The 19,955-nt window shown below is 39.6% G+C and overlaps 1 protein-coding gene across 6 annotated transcripts in view; it reads right to left on the bottom strand.

The window, feature by feature from the left end:
• Positions 1-19,955, bottom strand: part of UNC5D (unc-5 netrin receptor D) — a 165,395-nt gene that overhangs the window by 81,007 nt on the left and 64,433 nt on the right. For all 6 annotated transcript variants that reach the window (XM_075444704.1, XM_075444706.1, XM_075444705.1 and 3 more), the window contains exons 2-3: positions 7,715-7,933; positions 1,309-1,452 (exon numbers count right to left, since the gene is read on the bottom strand). In XM_075444704.1, the coding sequence (XP_075300819.1) occupies positions 1,309-1,452; positions 7,715-7,933 (363 nt within the window). The remainder of the gene's footprint in view (positions 1-1,308; positions 1,453-7,714; positions 7,934-19,955) is intronic.

Genomic DNA, 19,955 nt, shown 5'->3' with positions numbered 1-19,955 from the left:
GGGAATTATTAGCTCATTCAATGTTATGACAGTTAATGCAGTAAAATAAAAAACTGAATTTACACATATTTACACATTCAAACTAAATCAGCCAACACAAAAATCTGTCACTGCTCAAAATCAAGGAGTTGCTATATTGTCCTATTACTTATCTCAAACATTGATTTTAAGTTACCCTGTTACAAGAGCACAATTTTAGAGAAAAAGATGTATCAAAAATTGCTAGAACACTAGCTGATGAAGCTACCATTCAGAGTTTCTTGCTTGAACCTCCCCAACCCAGTTCCTCCTGCCTCTCATCTCCTTCCAAAAAGGATTTCTCCCAGCTCTTTGCAGGGCGTTGCCACCTTTTCCTGGGACTAGGTCTTTAAAGACCTCAGCTGGTGATTTAAAGGAAAAGGATTCACAACAGATTGGGGGAAAGTAATTTCCTGAATTCTCTGCTAGCAGCACTGCTGCAAAAGGATGGTTTCAGGCTCTGACTCTGTTACAAAAATGTAGCAGATCCAATTGCAAGGTAAAAATTGGATGAGGCTTCGAGTATCTCCACAATCTCACAGTAATGGTTAAGACCACCTATCTTGCTCATGATTTTAATATCTCCAGTAGTAGGCTCTTATAAATGTCTATATGAGCAGCATTTAAAATTATTTTTTTCTAAACAATATATGCTTAGTTCCATAGAGAAATGACGGAATTTCTGTAGTAGTCTTAGTTCTGGTTAGGATGTTTGCATCTCATTACCTCAGAGAAAGAAGAGAAGATATTTTTTCCTCTACTAGTTGGAGTTATTCCATTTTTCATACTTTTATCTCATTTTCCCCACAGCTTATCATACCTGACAACCAATGATATGCTTCAATATTGAAAACCAGATTTAAAACACTATGCTACAAAAGCTTCTAATGTAATCTTGCTTTTTTTTTATATACAAAGTTAAATGGTTTTTTGTATTTTTTTTTGACGTCTCTGATCAACACAGAGCAAAAGGGCACTTATCGGGGGGGGATTCAATTTGCATTAACCTTTTTTAATTACATTGCATTGTTGTGACACTGTGCATATGCAACCCAGAATCTCCAAAACAGACTTGCTGAGTGCAAACGCAAATCAACCAACCCACGTTAAAATAAGAGAGAGCTCTGAAAAAAACCATGGCATGGTTTCTGTATATTCCTGCAGTATCTCATAGGGAGGGCTTCCAAAGAGAGCAGTACCTTACCAGTCTCCATTTCTATTTGACCTAAAAGAGCAGTATGTTTCCATACCTCACAAAACCTGGAACAGCAGAACATCTCTCCTACTCACAGGCTATGCGGACAGATGCCTTCCTACTCTTGGAGGTCCCGAGGTGGCTCCATGCAACACACTGACACCAGTAATCTTCCGGCCCATGAAAATCCTCCACCTGCTGTCTCGTCACATTGATGAACACCTCTCGAACTTTCAGTCCTGAAGGGGAAAGATACAGAAATCTACAGTTGATACAGGCTATCTTACTTGGGCATAAAGCTAAGGTTAGCCAAACCTTTTAATTAAACAATTCCATTTTTAATCAAGGCAAAGCTTTAATTACTTTGACAATAATATTGCCACTAATTAAAAAGCTGAGTAGGTCATGATGCATTGAGTTACAAGAATTACCCATCCACTTCAGTCTTTGCAATAATATAACACCTCCCTCAGAAACCTTGTCTCTTGTGCCTTTTTCACCCAGGATGTTTATCTGGAATTTTATAATATAATATACAACAACATTGTGTGGAAGGAGAAGAAAAAGGAAGAGGGGAATAAATTTCATAGCTCACAATGGAGATGGCTCTCTTTGCCACCCTATCCTTCCGGGAAGCAGTGAACCAGCTACAAAACTGAAGTCCTGCCTTTCTTAACCTTCACACACAGAAGTGTTTATAACATCAGATGGATACCTTGCTTATTTTATACGGTTTCCCAAAGTATAACCTGGCTAAATTCATCTGCAGTGCAATGTTGTTGTTGCCTACTGCAGATTTGCTTGTTGTTTATCAAAATGGATGTGTACGTCTTTTCCTGAGGTAGGAATCAGTTACACCTGAAGAGCTGAGTAAAGGATCTCAGGGAATAATCAAGGCTAGCCAGGAGGAAAAATGAGAAAAGCCCTGTGCTTTTGCTTAGCCTGCGACCATTTTCATAACCTCCTGGGCACAGGTGAAATTTAGCAGTATTGCCCTCCAGACCAGCAGCATTTGCTTCAGACAAAGCTTGAAGGTAAATCCAAGACATCAAGAAGCCTTGTAAACACGACACCTTGTTTTATACACTTGGGACGTTTGCCGTATCTGCACGTACCTTTGCATGACACCCTTGGGGAGAAGAAATATAATCCAAATCTGGGTTAAAAGGCATTAGGAATCATTTGAAAGAGCTAGTCAGAAAAACATTAATTTGAAAATAGAAAACATTCAGGCGTACTACTTTCCTCTTTCTCCTCCTGTGCAGTCCCAAGATACTTGTTTCCCCTTCACTGGCAATGAATGAAAACTCAATCTTAAAATATTTCATGCCTGTGAAGTTTACAAAGCAGCAAGAAATTTCTAAACCTGAACTCCATAAAAATTGGCTTCTGCTTAATCTCCGGCATCATTAACAGCTGGGTATTCCACTTCTGACAGGCACCAGGAAGCCAACGTGTTCCTTTGGTAAACAGGAGAGATGAGGCCCACTGGGGACGCTCCGTGAAGAGGGGCGGGGAAGGTCAGACAAGCTTAAAGTACTATAAAGCAATACAAAATTTTTGCTACTTTTCCTGCACAGGCAAAGGGGATTTTTACTTCTTTTCATTTAGCCTGGTTGGCTTGCCACGTTTCAGAATGATACCTAAAGAGATGGACAAACCTGTGACAGCTTCTTAAGTTGTCTCAATAATCATTTTAGTCACTCAAATATTTTCACTCTAATAAACAAACAGAGGTTTCCTGGTTGTTTTTATTTGCATTCTGTTTTGGTTTTTTTTACACATTGATGCAGCTTTCAACAAAACTGTTTACAAAACATCCCTTTATTTTCTGTCAGAAACTCTCCTTGCTGACATACCGACTGTAAAACGCGCAATGAAAATGCACAATCTCAATTTAAACATCCAAACTGCTCTGACAGCAGTGAATCCTTGGATTCTCCATCCTACAACCATTCTGTAGAGTGATCTTTCTAGGTTAGAGATAAGAGCAGCTACAGTAAGTTCCATTAGAGAGCATCCGAGTCCTGGTGACCTGACACAGCAGGTCTTGACTGGCTGAAATTTGGTGTCCCACCATGCTGTACGGCACTGACAGACAGACACTTTCTTGTTACTCACCTACAGCAAAACAAGCTGTGTGCGGTCCCTGAATGATCTCAATCAAAGCTACAAAACATCAAAGCTTTAGAGCCTCCAAGTCCAAGCTAATTTGCAGCCATGTCCAACAAGGTTGCAACCCGTCTCTAGCTATCCGCCCATCCCAGGCTCAGCTGATTCCCACCACGACCTCTACGCAGCGTCTTCCTGCGGAAGAGAATACTCCCCGTTGCAGCCAATAACTACAGCCTTGCTGACAGTGCTGCCACTCACCCTCCTGGTCCTGGTCCGCTCTCTTCTGAACTCTCTCAGTTTCTGAGCTACTCCAGGAATTTTTGGAAGCAGCAGACAGAAACATGGGTATGAGAACTGCACATTATACAGCTTACAGATGCATCCACGCTAACGACAACAGAACCTTTACTGATAGCAAAAAAAACCCCAAACAATCATCACATGATGATGATTTTTTTGAGAAGCAGAAGCCATTTCTAGGCTCATTGGTACTGTAAAATTCTGAGCAGTTGTCAGTGAACAACAGGCATTTACAGCTTCAGATTTATTAAGGCAGAATATTCTCCAGCCCAGCTCTTCCTTTCATTGACACATTATTTAATTAATCAATATATCAGCCTGTATTTTCTGAAGCAACATTTAATGTGGTTTGAATCAGGCAAACAAACAGCATATGACTGTGAGAAGCTGGTGGTTCAGCATTTTGAGAATGGCACAGGTAGGAATTCAGGTCCTTTTAAAGGTCTCCCAATTTGCCAATAGACAAAATAAATGCATCCAAAATAGCAGAATCACAGAATTGTTGAGGTTGGAAGGGACCTCTAGAGAACATCTAGTCTTTGGGGAAAGTTATGTTTTGTTTATGGAGAAAGAACGCCTATTTTCATTTGTTTTAGAAACAACTACAAAAAGCAAACCTATTGGGAACAGAGGCATACATTCTTCATTTATCATCGCTATATTTCAACAACAAATATACTCACCTACCCTCTGGATCTCAAGAAATGCCAGAAAAATTGTTCATAGGAAATGACACAGAACAAAAAAATCCATGCAAATAAAACCAGGCACGTAATAAACAAGGGCAACATTTTACCTGTGACTTGTATAACTCTAATAAGCACTGCAGGTCCAGCCCTTTAAATTATTGTGTAAATTATAACCATCATCTTTTGTTACATAGTACAGCCTTACAGAATATAAAATTATGACCGTGGTACTGATACACTAATAAGCTTTCTGCACTGTTGGATGGTTTAGCTGCAGATAGACTAATGCTGGCAGCAGATGAATAATTGCTCTCCATGTACTAAACATAACAGAGCTGCACAGAACTTCTGCATTTGTCAGCTTTATTCATTTACATGAGAAAAACACTGACAGCAGTTATTGCTGTAATCCTTTTATTTATCAGACACGAAAACTCTAGTTACTCGTAGCAGGTCTGATCCTCTGGTGAAACCATAAGTTGAAATATTTTTAAACTAATTCCAAGGTGCACGCTGCAACGTTCAGGCAAGAAAAATAAAGCAGAAGGCAATTAGTCAAACCGTAATTATTGTATTTTTGTCACAGTAGCATCTACTAGCTCAGGCTCTCACTTTATGAGGCAGAGTACATGGAGCAGAATTCCTGTTCTGCTGCATTCACGCAATCAGCAGAAAAGGCAGACTATGGATTACTATCTCTTTTCTGCAACTCAGGGAAAAAGGCAGGAGAAGCTGAAATAACTTGGTCTCTAACCGACCAGCTGACTGAGATGGGAACCCGTATCCATTGTAGTTGCAGCATGTGTTGGCTTGCCTGCACTGATTTTCTGCACAAACAGCAGCAAATCCACAACAGGAGAGACTTCAGCACGAACTCTCCAAGCCCAGCAGGACCCTTCCGTTCTCAGGCAGCCAGCACGTGTCGCAGCCTCTAACTACAAAGCTTACAAAACGACAAAAGCCGCCGCCTTCTCCTGCTGCTCCTCCTCTTCAAATTAACAGTGACTCCTGTCTTACTCCAAGACTTTTATTTCTGTCCTATAAAAACAAAATCATGTGAAATTGGATTCCATGTTCATCATAATGACAAAATGTACCCATTGTCTCCCAACAGCTGTCCCTCCTGCCCTTTTCTAAGCACACAACACAGCGCTGGAGGTAAAATCCATCACAACAGTGTTCCTTCGAGGGCCATTGCCAAGTACCTCTTGCATGTGCCTGGCTAAGAGCTTGCTGGCAGGAATTTATAGAGATGCTAAGATACATCTCTTGTATTCAGCTTTGAATTTCCTCTTGTTTGGGTTTCTTGTTGCTATTTTTCACCACTTCTCTATACATCCTCTCAGAATTTTAATCACACAAAAAATAGTGGAAAAGGACAGGCTCATTTTTGTGTAGCGTAACCTCCCGTTAGTGAGCACACCAGAATCACACCCTTTAACCAGAGGCACCATGCTTGGCACAGATTCTAGCGCAGTTTTTCACAGATGGAGCCCACACAGTATGCAGAACACTGTGCATGCATGGCAACAGACATGTTTATGCCCCAGATTTGACTCCAGAAATGAGGGCACTGCCAGTATGCACATTAATTCTAAAAAAACCCAATAGTCTGCACTTTACAGAAGGCTGAGGAAGAGTTCCAAAATAATTTATGGATACGGACACATCATGGTGAGAGAGTATCCATGCCTGTCCTTCATCACTACACTGTACATAGCCTTTATTGCATCTTTATGGCCTAAGGACAATTACGGTAGTTTCTGGGGCACACAGACACACCGAACTGTCTGGACCACACGTATGTTTTAGAGAACAATACTTTTAGGGTTAGCTCTGTCCCTGGGCTGCATTCAAACCTGCAACGTTTATATTCCAGATCCCATTTGCTAAGCCTATGCTTCCGTGTCTCAAACCTTAATGTTACTGGTGTTATTTAAAAAAACCACCTAATGTTACTTTATCTTTTTTTATTCTGTTATTAATCCAAGGCTTAGAAAACATAATTGCAGCGTTCACAAGACAGATTTTCATTAACCATATGGAAGAAAAACATTTAGCGACGACATTTCTTCTATATTGATTCAGCAGTGCCTTTAGAAGTAAAGGTTATGCCTATTAAATTATTTTTGAAAAGGTAACTGTAAAAATTAAAATTCATCCAGATTAGCATTTACAAAAAGCCTTTAGTATGAAATTTCTTCAGAATGTGTCACTTAAAAAGAATGCCAAACACCACTTTAGGAGATGTAACTTCTTTTTAAATGGCATTTTTTCCTCTAAAAAGAATTTCTTGTATTGCTAGAGCGGATGTGATGCATACACGCTATTTCCAAGACATGGAGTTGCCTAGCAATCTTGGAATTCAAAAAAAGGAGAAAAGCAATAACAAAACAGAATTGTGAAATTACAAGACGGTGCAGCATTAAATTGGCCTGCAATACTTACCAAGATGCTTCTAAATGAGAAGAGATATAGGGCGTGCTGGGAGCATGATAAAATCTGTTGGATCATTTTCAGCTTTCTCCCTTCTCCTTCTCTTCTTTTAGATACACACTTTTACACAATGGATTTCTCCTACTTAATTACCTACCAAATATCCATCACTGCCTAGGGGCGAAGGCAAATTTCAACCACCACATTGGTGGTTTTTCAGGGTTCATCCTGACAGGAATTTCAAAAAAGCCTATGTTTCCCTGCTTCTAGTTCCCACTACAAATTACACCACTGAAATACAGAGAACAACTGTTCCCTCCAAAACTGTTACTTTCTTTCCGAAAGCTCTCTGTCTGAGGTTAGTGTTTGGTCAGTGTTGTCTCCACTTGGAAAAGTCGGTGGCTCATATCCTGTTTCATACCGTGCCTGTGTAACGCCTCCTACATCTACAGCTATTTTAATTTCCTTTGTTTTCCCCATTCATCCTATGCCTCTTCTGCCAGGACCTGTATGCCCCTTCTCTGCCTTTCAGCTCTGTCCTTTTTTTCCCCTCTTTCATCTGCTGATTTCCCATTTGCGTTCTGGGAAACCCCTTCTCCCAGCTCTGCAAAGCTGTCTCCACATGGTGCATCACAAGCAGGCATGAGCTGGTTTTACCGACACCCCAGGCCCACCAAAACTCGTTGCGGCAGCCCAGCAATAAGCTGAGGCTGACACTGGGCCCTGCTGCCACGGCTTACTGGCTGTGTTCAGGGCAGAGCCGACATCGTCATGCGATTGCTGAATTCGAGCTGGTTCCCACTCCTTCAGCTCAGTGCAAGCCTGCAACTATCTGCTAAGTCACGCGGCTCTCCTGTTGGTGTTATCTCCGAATGTCACCTCCTGCTCTTTGCTCTGTTTCGTACATTGTTGATCGACACTGCACTCAGAAGTATCTCCCGAAGGACACGTTAGCCCTTACCTGTAGTCTCATCCATGCTTTCCTCAGACACGTGCTCATTTTGATGGACCCATTCACCATTGCACTTGAAGAAAATCTGCATAGCTGGCATAGCTTTACAGCGCAAGACAATGGGGTTGCTTTTTATAATGTAGGCATCATCTGGTTCCTCCATAAAATGAGGCAGTGTTCCAGGAGCAGATGGGATAGACTCTGGAAGGGCTTCACTGTTATCATTTCCTGAAAGGGAAGGAAAGGAAAATACACATTTTTCATGTTGTTGCACCCTTTGTATCATCTCATTTAATTGATTAAATACTGGTTTGAATTTTATTAAAAACTAATTTTACTAGCAAAACACCTGTAGAACTCCATAGCTGTCAGGATTCTGCTTGGCAAGGAATGCAACACACGTACACAAACAAAAACATCACATAATTTAAGTGTAAGAACTGTCAAGACAATTGACAGAAAAGAAAAATCAGAACCATCAGAAAACTGCATCGTCACTATTGCCAGTTTCATAGACGGGGAACTGAGGCACGGAAAGATTAAATGAGTCACCTAAGGTCATACAGAAAGTCTAGGGAAGAAGCAGAAACTAAACCTTATTCTCTCGAGTGACAGCCCAGTGCTTAACTACCAAATCTTCCTTTCTTTCACTGAATTTAATTTCCTTGAGACAGTTGCTGCAGATTTAACAGGGATCAGAGTGTTAACCACAGAGAAATATATTGATATGAGCAGCATTACTGTAGCACTCCAACGGTGGGATAAGCAAACTGTGATTTCATACCCACTTAGAGGAAATTTTCAATATGCTTTTACACCGTTCACATTTACTGCAGCCCCTTTAAGGTGATATAAAAGTGGAAAAGTGGTTTCTGTAGGGCCAGAAACTGCAAGACAGCGAGCTTTCTCAGCTGATCTCACAGTAGGATCCAAGGGCAATTGTTCAGCAATGTATAAGCCTAGGACTCTTGTTTTCTAAATTCCTGTGCTTAGACATGAACTTAGAAGCACTGGAACACAAGCTTTTCCTTTACTACAACTCTTCTAATTGAGTCAAATCCTAGTTGCTGCTGTCAAAACTGGGAAATTCCCATCGAGTTTTAGGAACGCTGGGATTTATTTCAGTAGTTTGTCAGTTTTGTGAGAAAATTCAGAGAACAGCAACAAAAATAAGTCAGAAGGGACCAATTTATGAAGGAAGATTAGAAAGTACTGAATATATACAGCATAGCCAAACGATGACAGAGGAGGACATAGGCTATATGCAGATGAAGGGCATACAGTACCAGAGAAAGGGGAATAGCTGAAGGCAATATATATGCGATTTAACCAAAACCAGTGAAATTAAGTTAGATGAAAGGTAAGTTATGCTGATACGAAGTCAGTCTAAAAACCTTCACAGGTCTAGTAGATTACAGAATAATGAGAACGTACTTTACTTCTATTAAAATAGAACACTTGGTATATCCGTGTGTGCAAATATATGCTGTGTACGTGCTGTGAGATCATCAGGATTTTCAAAATGAGCTCAGTGTTTTAAACTACATTTGCAGTGTACTTTATAAAATATTATCATAATTTTTAGCATTTTACTACTGAACATTTATGCCAATTTCCATCTTGTCAATCTTCAGTAATACTGTGTCCCTGCAGGCTTTATTAAATCCGTGCTTTATAAGAAATAACAAAAAAGTCATTATAAGATTTTGGAGAGGCTTGGAAATCCCATGCTCCCTTCAGTGCTCTGAGTGCTTCACAAGGCAGCAACATGCCTGGGTTGAGGAAGAACAGCGGACAATGATGTAAGGATCATTCAGCTAGAGAACTCAGAATGACCCATTGTTAGTCCACTAAATTTGCTATTTAGGGCAAGACGCAAAGGACGAAAACCCAGCCCTGCTGAAATGGAGGGCACAATTCTCCTCGCAAGCGCTGTCCGTATTTAATGACGTGGCTTTATGTTCTTGTTACTGATGAGCACCTGGAAACAACAGGCTCTACACCTCTTCCAGGATTGTGTGCTTTTGTCCAGCTCACCTCACCAACCGATAAATTGAGTGACGCACAACGTTTTTTATGCTATCACCAGCAGAGTGGTTTTGGGCTGTGGAAGTGGCTGACTCCTAAGGAGAACATTGAACATAAAGAGGTAAATCAAGGTGCATCTTTTCATTTAAATGTAACTGGCAGTATATTAAGTGCCCCTGACAATCAAACTAACAAAGATCACAGTACACAGAAGGAGGAATGATTTTCTGTATCCCATCCCCAACAGACTCACAGACAGACATTACTATATTTTTGCATGCTGTACAAATGTAATTGCTTGAATTCACTGTTGTACGACATTTTATGACCCAGATGAAATCAGCATCTGGCAAGAATTTACTTCACTAAGTTCATACAACTGTTAGCAGAGGTAAGCAAAGCAACTCGTTACCCCGTGTGAGGTTGGGCTGGAAGGCAACTCAGTGCCTGTAAGAAAATTCACAAAGGACTCGCATTCCTTGCTTTCCGTTTATGGAGATATAACTCTCCTCCATATGGCTACCTAATCAGACAGGGACTGCAATGACACCCGTTTAACGAGTTGTGATATCTGGAAGTTTTGCATCATAAATATTTAGTGTGATTTATGATACACAAGACTTACTTTACTGGTCCCTTTATCACACTCAAACAGAAGAGTCACACAGCAGTATTTTGGATACATTAAAATAAATACCCTTCTGCATTTAAATGTCGCATTCTAGTCCTAATTATGATGATATTTCCTGCCACACTAAAAAAACATTTGATGATTCGACAAGTTGCAGCTCTCTGGGACTGGACCAGGCATGATCACTCTCTGAACAAGTGCTGCTGTTTACTAAACCACAGCTACAACAGGAAATTCAGCAGTGAATCGACAATGCGTACTCGTCCATTTTTAACTGTTCACTGATGCCAAGAGTAAAGTTAGATTAACAAATGTAGTATATTTTTCCCTCACTTTCAAAGGCCACCCTTTTCTTTACTCTTTTTTTCATCCATCCCACATTTTTTACTAGCAAGGACTCCTTTCTAGCCTTGGAGTCTTTCCAGCTTTTATCTCAAAGCTATATGTTCTTACCAACCTGTAGAAGTAAAGTTTGTCATGCTAAAGAAATGGTAGGCTGCTACAGAACTTCTCTCAGCGAGGTCTCTCAGAGTGTTTCACAAATCTTAAAACCACAGAATAAACTAGAAGACTTTGCTTTAGCAGAAATATGTTTCACACACGACCTTCCCAAACATCTATACAGCAAATAAAGGCATTTAAAAACAATCAGCATGAAGTTTGATCTCTGAAACATTCCTGTTTAAAGACCATAGTACACCAATTAGTAGAAAAAAATTTGACACCTGTACAAGCTGTCCACCATGAGATACTCTTGCATTCATCGACAGTCATCTGAAACAGCGGTGTTCTGCGATTACCTTACATTTCTTCAGTAACAGACACAGGTCAGATGTACCTTCTCGTCTGGTATCGCCTACCAGATCAACAGACCTGACACGTGCACGTAGGCATGACAGAGCGGAAATACTTCCGTGTTCTTGTTCTAGGAGATACTACTCTGATTCCACTAGTTGGTACGTTGTAGTAAACCTAAAAGAACTCGTTCCAGTACACTGAAGTTCTTTCAACCATACTGTAGTATCTATGAAATTCAAGCGCGCTACATCCTTCTCCCTGCATTTTTGCAACTGCTAGAAGGTGACTTCTGGCATACCGCTATCGTTCTGTACCGACCATCACTGTTTCAAGTTGGGCCACATCCTCAAGACCACAGCAACAACATCTCTATGAGTATATGTATACATGCACACCATTAAATATGTAAATAACAGGAGCTGTCACAGACCATAATCAGATCACTGCTAATTAGATAAACTGTAGGGAAGTAATGCCTAAACTGACGTTCTGACATTCTAAGAACCAGGTACTGTCCATTCTTAATCAGGCAGAACAAATCCCAGGGTCAAGTGCTAAAAAATATTATTTAGGAGGCTATTACTGATGTTCTATAAATATACATGCATTTCAGGATAAATAATATTTTGGCTAACTACAGTAGCTGCTGACCAAAGCAAAGCCTCTCCTGAAGTGCACTTAATACTTATTTTTTTAACTTAGTGTGTCTTTCTTTTGTGCATCATCTTTCTTGTATCCTAACTTGTAAAGCCTACAGGAACTTTGTCAGGGTTTTGATTTCAAATTATTAAAGTTTTTCATTCATAACTGTCAGTTTTCAAGATTCAGGCCATTCATAGTTACAGAAAAATAGCTGTTTTAATGCAACAGTGAATGACAGAAGACCAAACTATCAAACACAATTCTTGCATTTTTCATTCCTGGAAAATTACCTTTCAGGAAGTGCTTTATGTTTTATGTTCTGCACACTAGTCCAATAGGGACTTTAAATCTTTTTATGACAATAATAGAAACAAGAAAGAAAGGAGAACAAAAAAGAAAAATTAGGAACAAACACTAAATTCTTCTATGAAATAAATATACTGCTGTTAGTTGTCAGATCACGTTAGAAAGTCCTGATAGCAGCAGACATGAATCCTTCAGTATCCAAAACTGATTAGGATGTAACTTAGATGTTACAGTGAGATTTTAAAACAATGAAAAATCATGAGTTCTAAACTTTTTGTTTCAAATTAAGAATTAAAATAAGTAGCACTACTTTTATTTAAAAAAAAAAAAAAATGTTGTGTCCCAAGCAAGCCAAGTAACTTGCTGGGAATAAATATTAATAATGCCTTCAGAAGGGAATATTAACATACCCTCAGAAGATTATTAACAACCACCCTCAGAAGACAACTACATCCTCTAATGCTACCCATCATGGAAGATTCCATTATCACCACCACTTTCAGATCATAAAACCCAGTATAAGCTGCAGTATCCTCTGTTTCCTTTATCACTCCATCTCCTCACCCAACCCCGCAAAAGAGAAAACAGAGTTGTTTAACGGCTGAAAGCACAGACACAAAGACTTCTCACAAGCTTCCAAACACAGTCCCTTTTACATTTTGGTGGTACCAGAGAAACACAGCTCTAGACAAAGTAGCAAACATGACTGTTTTCCTACCTTCGTTTCCTCCCACTCTAAGCATTCCTAAGATCAGAGGATCCCCACTTTCCCCTTCTGCCTGTGGGATTTCTCTTTGGTTTAGGTTTTTTTTTCTAATTTATGTAACTTCTGAAGACTATTTTCTTTATCAGCTTTGCCCACAGGGAGACAAGCGCCATCCTGATGTAGAAGCATGTCCTCTAACTTCCTTGACTCGCTCAAAAGTTCCTCCCCTTTTGCTTCCTTTTTCCATGTCCCCTGAATTTATAATATTGGTATTAGCATTTCATTTCTTCATTAGGCTTCTGGATATTTTCTGCACTCCAAGCCTTACTCCCCTGTAGGCAATTTAGGAAAAAAGCACCTTTTCCCAGATGCAAATGTCCCAACCACTCCTCTGGCCAGGTCTATTCACCAGCTGAAAGACAATTAGTGATGACCACACTTGTAGCCACTCACTTTCTTCCCATTCCATGTATCGGATGCTGCTGATTCCTGTTGAACTTTGAACCTGCAATCATTATTTTCTGCAAAACTAAATAATGCCAACTGTCTTCACACACATGCTCATTTTTACAGGAAAATCAGAAGATAAAAAAAGTTCACGTTACAAAATACGTAACTTCTGTATGTGCGGAACGGTTTTCATAATGAAATTTGAGTCATTATTATTCTAGTCAGAAAAGCAACTTACTGAGATTTGTCTACGTTCTTTTAATCATATGACCCTGTCCCATATGCAACAATGTGGGTTTTTTGGAACTCACTCAGATAGTGATGGAAATACGAGATTTTGTTGCCCACATGAAATCCTTTAATGCCTTTGTTATTTCCTCTAGTACATGGATTTACAACAGCCTATAGGGACATGGTATTTAGCAAAGATTGACAATACAGGAACAGTGAGAATGGTCAGTAATAAAACATGCATGCTGATGAGTTTCACTGCATAATTTTCTTTAATCTCTATACATTGAAGGGGAATCCAGTTACTACTTATTCAGCACTCCTGGCAAATGATACAGAACTGTTTAATTGGTGTGACTGCCATAGAGCACCTGCTGTACAGCCATTGCTTGCCATAGATGGATCAATAGGAGATACAGATCTGCGGACAAGCAAAGTGGCAATTTTAGGAAAAATAATCTTCTGAACTTCAATTTTAGCGTCCTGTACTGCATATAGTTATACGTAAGATGCTGGGGAAGAAAAAAAATGTCGTTCTACATCTATTTGGTAAGCGCATGTGAATGGTGCAAAACTATGACACCCAGTGAGGAAATTCTTGAAGACTCTTAACTACATACAGCAAAAGCTAAAACTGGGCCATGAGCTATATGGTAAAATTTTCAAAACTGTTCCAACTAACTTGGGCTTCAAAGTAATTTCTCTTACCAAAGGAACTACCAAGACTCTATTCTTGCTGCCTTTAAATATTTTTACCAATGTCTCAGTCACCGCTGATTCTCAAAAATAGTCCTCACTAGTTCCTAGTCCTGTTGGGAAAGAGAGGCGGGAACTGGGAACAAAGAATCCCCAGCATTACCAGTCAGCAGTTCCCACTAAACAAAACAAAAGACCAGGATACGGTACGAGTATGCTAGAGCAAAACAAGGAGTGAGGAAAGCAGTGCTGCTTATGTTCAGACACATTCATACCCAGTGTTACTTTCCAGCAGATTCCACATGCCAATGACTTGCTTAAATGAGGGATATTTAATTCAATAAATGAATATATTAAAAGCAGCTTGGGAAGAATGTTTTCAGAAAGAAAACGTGGTTATGCACCTGTAAGTACACTAAGCATTCACAGGTAAGAACTACAATGTGGGTACGCTGTTTCTTATAAATGTTCCCACAATTCCTGTAAAACTTCCACATAAGGTTTAATGGATTAATAAAATCTGGATATAATTCAAACAATAATTGATTTGGAGGAATCTTTGGTATTACATTTTACTGTTGGTAAGAGCTGATTATGCGTAGCTGTGTTGGCTTCCAACTGGGCAATATTAGAAGGAAACATCAGCACATGTGAAAGGTATGGAATTAAGAACTGTTCTTAATGTGACTTCTGTGCCTAAGCAAAAGTTATAAAGATAGTCGAAACACCTTCAGGCACATGGAGCAGGTAATTGGAACTGAAGCATGTACATGTATCGGAAATACATATATTTAGGGTCATTTTTCTCTCTACTCTGCGATGTTTGTTCACTTCTCATTTCAGTAGGGCCTGAAATCATAATTAGGTTGCCAAGACAATATCCCATGAGTACAAGATAATAATAAAATATCAAAGTGGAGAAACATAAAGATGTCACTGATATTTGAACCGAAATGACTTTCCGATACGAAAACAAAACAAAACAATGTCAGTGCAAGTCTGTGGAGACAATGATACAACAGTAACGCCAAAGTCTCAGTGCTAGCACAAGTCTGCATTTACAACAGTTTCCTCTATAGGAAACAGCACAATGCCAGTGGAAATCAATGTGATTTTGGTAAAAGCATCTTTCGCCTATCTGCTCCTCTCCAATTCGCGGCCTGGCACAGGGTAGGGCTGAGCAGGTGTGTATTGCCTACGTACATGGGTATATACCGAGCAATTCAGACCAATTTCTCATCCTAACATTTCAGTACAAGACAACACCCTTACGGAAACTTCCCATTGCAGTGTGACAGCTGCCCCCCAGGGCTTCACAAAGGGATAATGCTGGATGACCCAAACACAAAAAGAACTGCCAGCTATACCCAAGATACACACGAACTAAGAGTATTCTGGGCTTACGGTGACATCAAAGCAGAGACAAGTGGAGAAACGTCAAGCAGATGAACTTGCTTTTGAATAAAAAATACATTTGAAAAGAGCAGACATCAAAATAATGTACATTTGCGCTGGTTCTCTCTGGGTTTGTGTATTCTAACTGTAGTTTTCATGGTTGTGAAACACAAATAAGATAACCTCAAAATCAAAGACATTCAAACCCAGAATCATATTCCATGATCAACTTTACTTTATTGAAAAAAAAGAGGCTAATATCACAGGGAAGATTCTAAGCTGGTAAAATCATATTACAGCTAAATTGTTTCTACTCATTTTCCAGAATGGACTGAACCTCATAGCAAAACTCATGGCTTAACTGTTAAGTACCTACCAAAAAGGCTTGTGAGGAAAAACTCTTTTTGATGATGTTTTTATACCCAGGAGTACAGAAGACCATAACACGAGAGTTATCAGTTTCAGAGCATTCTGCAAAGCAGAGAGAATTTTAAATGCTTCTGCAACCCAGTAATACAGCTTTTCTCTTTTTTTTTACAGGATATTCATCCGCCCTACAAGGAGGGAGCATTTCTCCTGCTTTTAAGCTACACGTCTGAGGCAGCTGCCGCTTATGTTTTTAAGATACGCTCTGAGCAACTGCCATCTCACGGGATGCCATCTCGTTGGGAAGTCGAAGTAAAAGTTACCATGAACGGACCCCTTCTAACTCCGAGTGCTGTGCGGATGAAATCTGCTACCCTGAGAGGGTCTGAGACCGATCAGTACTTGAAAAACTCGACTGTGCAAGTGAAAACCAACATGTCTCAGCAAGTGAGCCAAGCACTTCAAAGCATGGGTGCTCCTTTGAACAAAAGGGAGCACTGGTGGGAAATCAAGGATTGCTTAAAAACCCACTCCACCACTGCGATCACTTCTGTATTTCACATCTTAGCAGACAGGGTCTCCTACATTTTCAGCACATGTTGAAAGTCACAAGTGCTGTATAAATATCTCAGGAAGCCAACTTTTGATATCAGTATATTAGTTTCATCAGACCCTCTTGCTTCCTATGGATATAAAGTATAAACTTCCAGCAGCTGTACCATAATCCTTCTCATCAAATATTTGGGCGACAGGTGGAAAATTGTTCTGCCAGCTGAGGAAGACAAAATCCATTCCTCCTGGCAATTTTCTGCAATGAAAACTCAAAAAAATGAATGTGCAATAAGTTGTGGAAATAAATCTAAAATATTATCACACAAAAGCAGTGTGCTCAGAATCTTTAGCTGCAAACGAACTCTGCTTATCTGAATTTTAAAGAATCTCATTTCTGCTCCTGTGTGCACAGGACTAGATATTAGGCTGGGTGCTTCTGCTTCAGACTGTTAGTTATACACCTGCGTTTTTTTCCATTTTGCTTTGCTTTGAAATGCACTATGGCTTCTTTGATCATCATTTTTTTTTTCTTGCTTTCATCAGGAAAGTCTGACAACAAATCTGGGAAGCACATATTATCCATTTCTTTTCACAGAAGGGTAAGCAGTCACTCCGAAAATGGACTACGTGGATAAGAGCAAGGCATGAAACCAGGAACCAAATGCCACAGGGCTGTGTTCCAGTACTTAGTAAACCCATGCTAAGCTGCATACGCTACCCCTCTGTTATTTAGAAGGCTTTGGTCGACATTGTCTCCAGCTTATTAGCAGGAAAGGAGAGTGAAAGTCTATGTATAATCACAGAAATAAGTTGTCTTAATAGGATTAAAAATCAAGGCAACTATGAAGTATAATATACATACTTGTACATGCCTGTTCATCTATTCACTGTAACAGCCCTTTCCTACATAACTAACTTTACGTCTACAAAGCTGTAAAAGGTTAAATGCTTTTTCAACAGCGACAAAACAGACATGTAAGAGGAAGCCCCAGCTTACAGAAGCCTACCCACAGACTCACAAGTGGCGAGTGGAACTGTCTGGAGAATGACAGAAAGACCTGCCACAGCTGTGAGCAACTGAGTGAGCCTACTTTAATAATTCACTGCTCCTTGGCCCAAACCCCATGGCAGCTAACCATGTGCACACTATTTGTCCATTAAAAGGCAAGTCAACATGTTGGTCTGAACCACCTATTCTGCTCACTGACAAGGAGCACACAGATGGGGTCCCTTAACTGTAACCGAGCAGAAAAGCTGTACACCCCAAAACATTCCAATTTCTTGTATTTCTCTGAATAAACCCTTTCCACCCCCCTCACTTTTCACCAAACAGCAGCAACAACAGTAGCATCCAAATGTCTTCTCACACAGAATCCACTTGAGAAAGACTCTACGATGTCAATAAAATTTTTCTGTGACAGTATTCTTTAAGAATACGAAGCACTATTCCTTTAGTGAGCAGGACTTCTTCCACAGAAAGGATTTTTATGCTAATGTGAGGCCATTTTCTCAATCCTCATTTATTCCATCTTCCTTCCCTTTTAATACCTTATGAACTTTAGCTAAGAGCTGTATACTTTCCTTAAAATTCATAGTCCTCGTTTAATCTCTGTGCACATGGCAGAAAGCACAATTTAGTTATGTATATTTGTTTATATAAAACTGAATAAAGTCTAAAAGCATCACACCTTTATCCACAAATTCTAGCCTTAATTATTCTCTGACTCTTCACCAAATGACCCAAGTAACAAGTACTTCTGCAGCTCTACACAGGGGTACACCTTCCGAAGTTGAGGTGACTAAGACAAAACCGATACCAGTTCTACAGTTTGAGGTGACTGCTCACATCACCCACACAGATCAAGAACGAAAGCAATCGCCTTTCACCATCTCCACCTGTTCTTAACCCTGACCAGAAACTATCAGCTCACTTCATGCTGCCAAGTCCCAGTGGGATTAGTGAGCAGTCTCAGCAGAGCAACCAAGGAACAAATGGGACATGGAGACCAACTCCCGTTCATTCAGCTCCAGTGGGTTCTTTTTCTAAAAAGAAAAAGAGAGAAAAGAGAAGAAAGTCCTTTTCACTAGCACCACCTTCCCTCTAGAATTTAATATTTGGCTGACATTGTTGTGCCCTCTCTTCAGCCATTGCATAAGAAACTTACAGTTCAATGAAATTTGTAGAAGTAACTTTCCATAAACCATGTTGTTAATGCATTGCAGGAGAGTAGGCCATTTATTTTCACCAATGAGGATTAATATGTTCATAAAACATGAGCAGTCTTTTCTATGCCAACAGAGATGAATGTGTTATCTTATAGTAATCCCTTCTGTATTCTGAACCTATCTATATCTAGGTCATATATATTTATAAAAATGATATACTGCATTTATTAAATATTAAGTGGATTACAAACTTGAAGAATCTTTCATACATTCACATATTTATTTCACATCTAGATTTTGTTTTAAGCAGTATGCAAGGAATATAAACCTTTAAAGGAAAAAAGATTCTCCAGCTTTCTAAATAGACCAATCTGTAAAAAAAGTCTTCCAGCATGCAATGTGCGAAGAGTATCAAACTAGAAGAAAAAAAATTACTTTAAAAACGCTGTGAGAAAATATGTGGTAATACCAGACCTGTACATATGAGAGAATCCAATGGATGATGGCAATGATTGTGGATTTAGCTAACAGGACTGAAAAGACCAAGGCCTCAACAGATTATTGAATGACCTCCAAACAACCCTAAAATTCTCGGTATGTATCAAATACCTACTTATCACATGCCGACTACATACGGTTTGTCTTAAATGGCAATAGCATTAGATATACAAATATTAACAATGGTTTCCTGGAAATACGTCATAGTTACTAGGTGGTTGCAGGGAGAGAGGGGAGAAGCCTTACTATCGTCCTGTGCAGTGACATGTTTCCGGATGCTGTAATAAGGCCACCAGATGTGTCACCATTGGGCTTGATCACCTTTGGGACCAACAAATTGCCTTGAAGATTCAGGCCTTGTTGTTGCCTAGGATACCTGGCTTGTTTAAGGTGACAAGAACTCTGAATAAATTAACCACTGTCATTTCGCTAACTGATGTTCCATGCGCCTCAGAGGGCTGCCAGCTATAATGGTTGCCATTAAAAAGTCAAATATTTACTTAAAGTTTCTACACTATGGAACAGGTCTTGCAGGCAGCTGAGTAAAGTCACTTGACCAATTTAACACAGAAGCAGAAGATAAAGCAGGAGATATAAAAATGAGGGAAGGCTTCTCTGGAGCGCTCTGGTTGGATCTTCTGTGTATATAGATGATATCTTGCATTTACATTGAAAGATACACACATAATTCTTTAGTAGACAGTCTGTGGCACACAAAAGCAAATAAACGGTCTTGCTAAAGTCTAAATTTCAGGGTTTTTTACCCAAAGGACATTTTTAGAACT

The sequence above is a fragment of the Opisthocomus hoazin genome, chromosome 28 (genome assembly GCF_030867145.1).
Source record: "Opisthocomus hoazin isolate bOpiHoa1 chromosome 28, bOpiHoa1.hap1, whole genome shotgun sequence".
NCBI classification, from domain to species: Eukaryota; Metazoa; Chordata; class Aves; order Opisthocomiformes; family Opisthocomidae; genus Opisthocomus; species Opisthocomus hoazin.
Note: the sequence above shows the minus strand (reverse complement) of the source record. Positions and strands in the feature narration are given on the sequence as shown.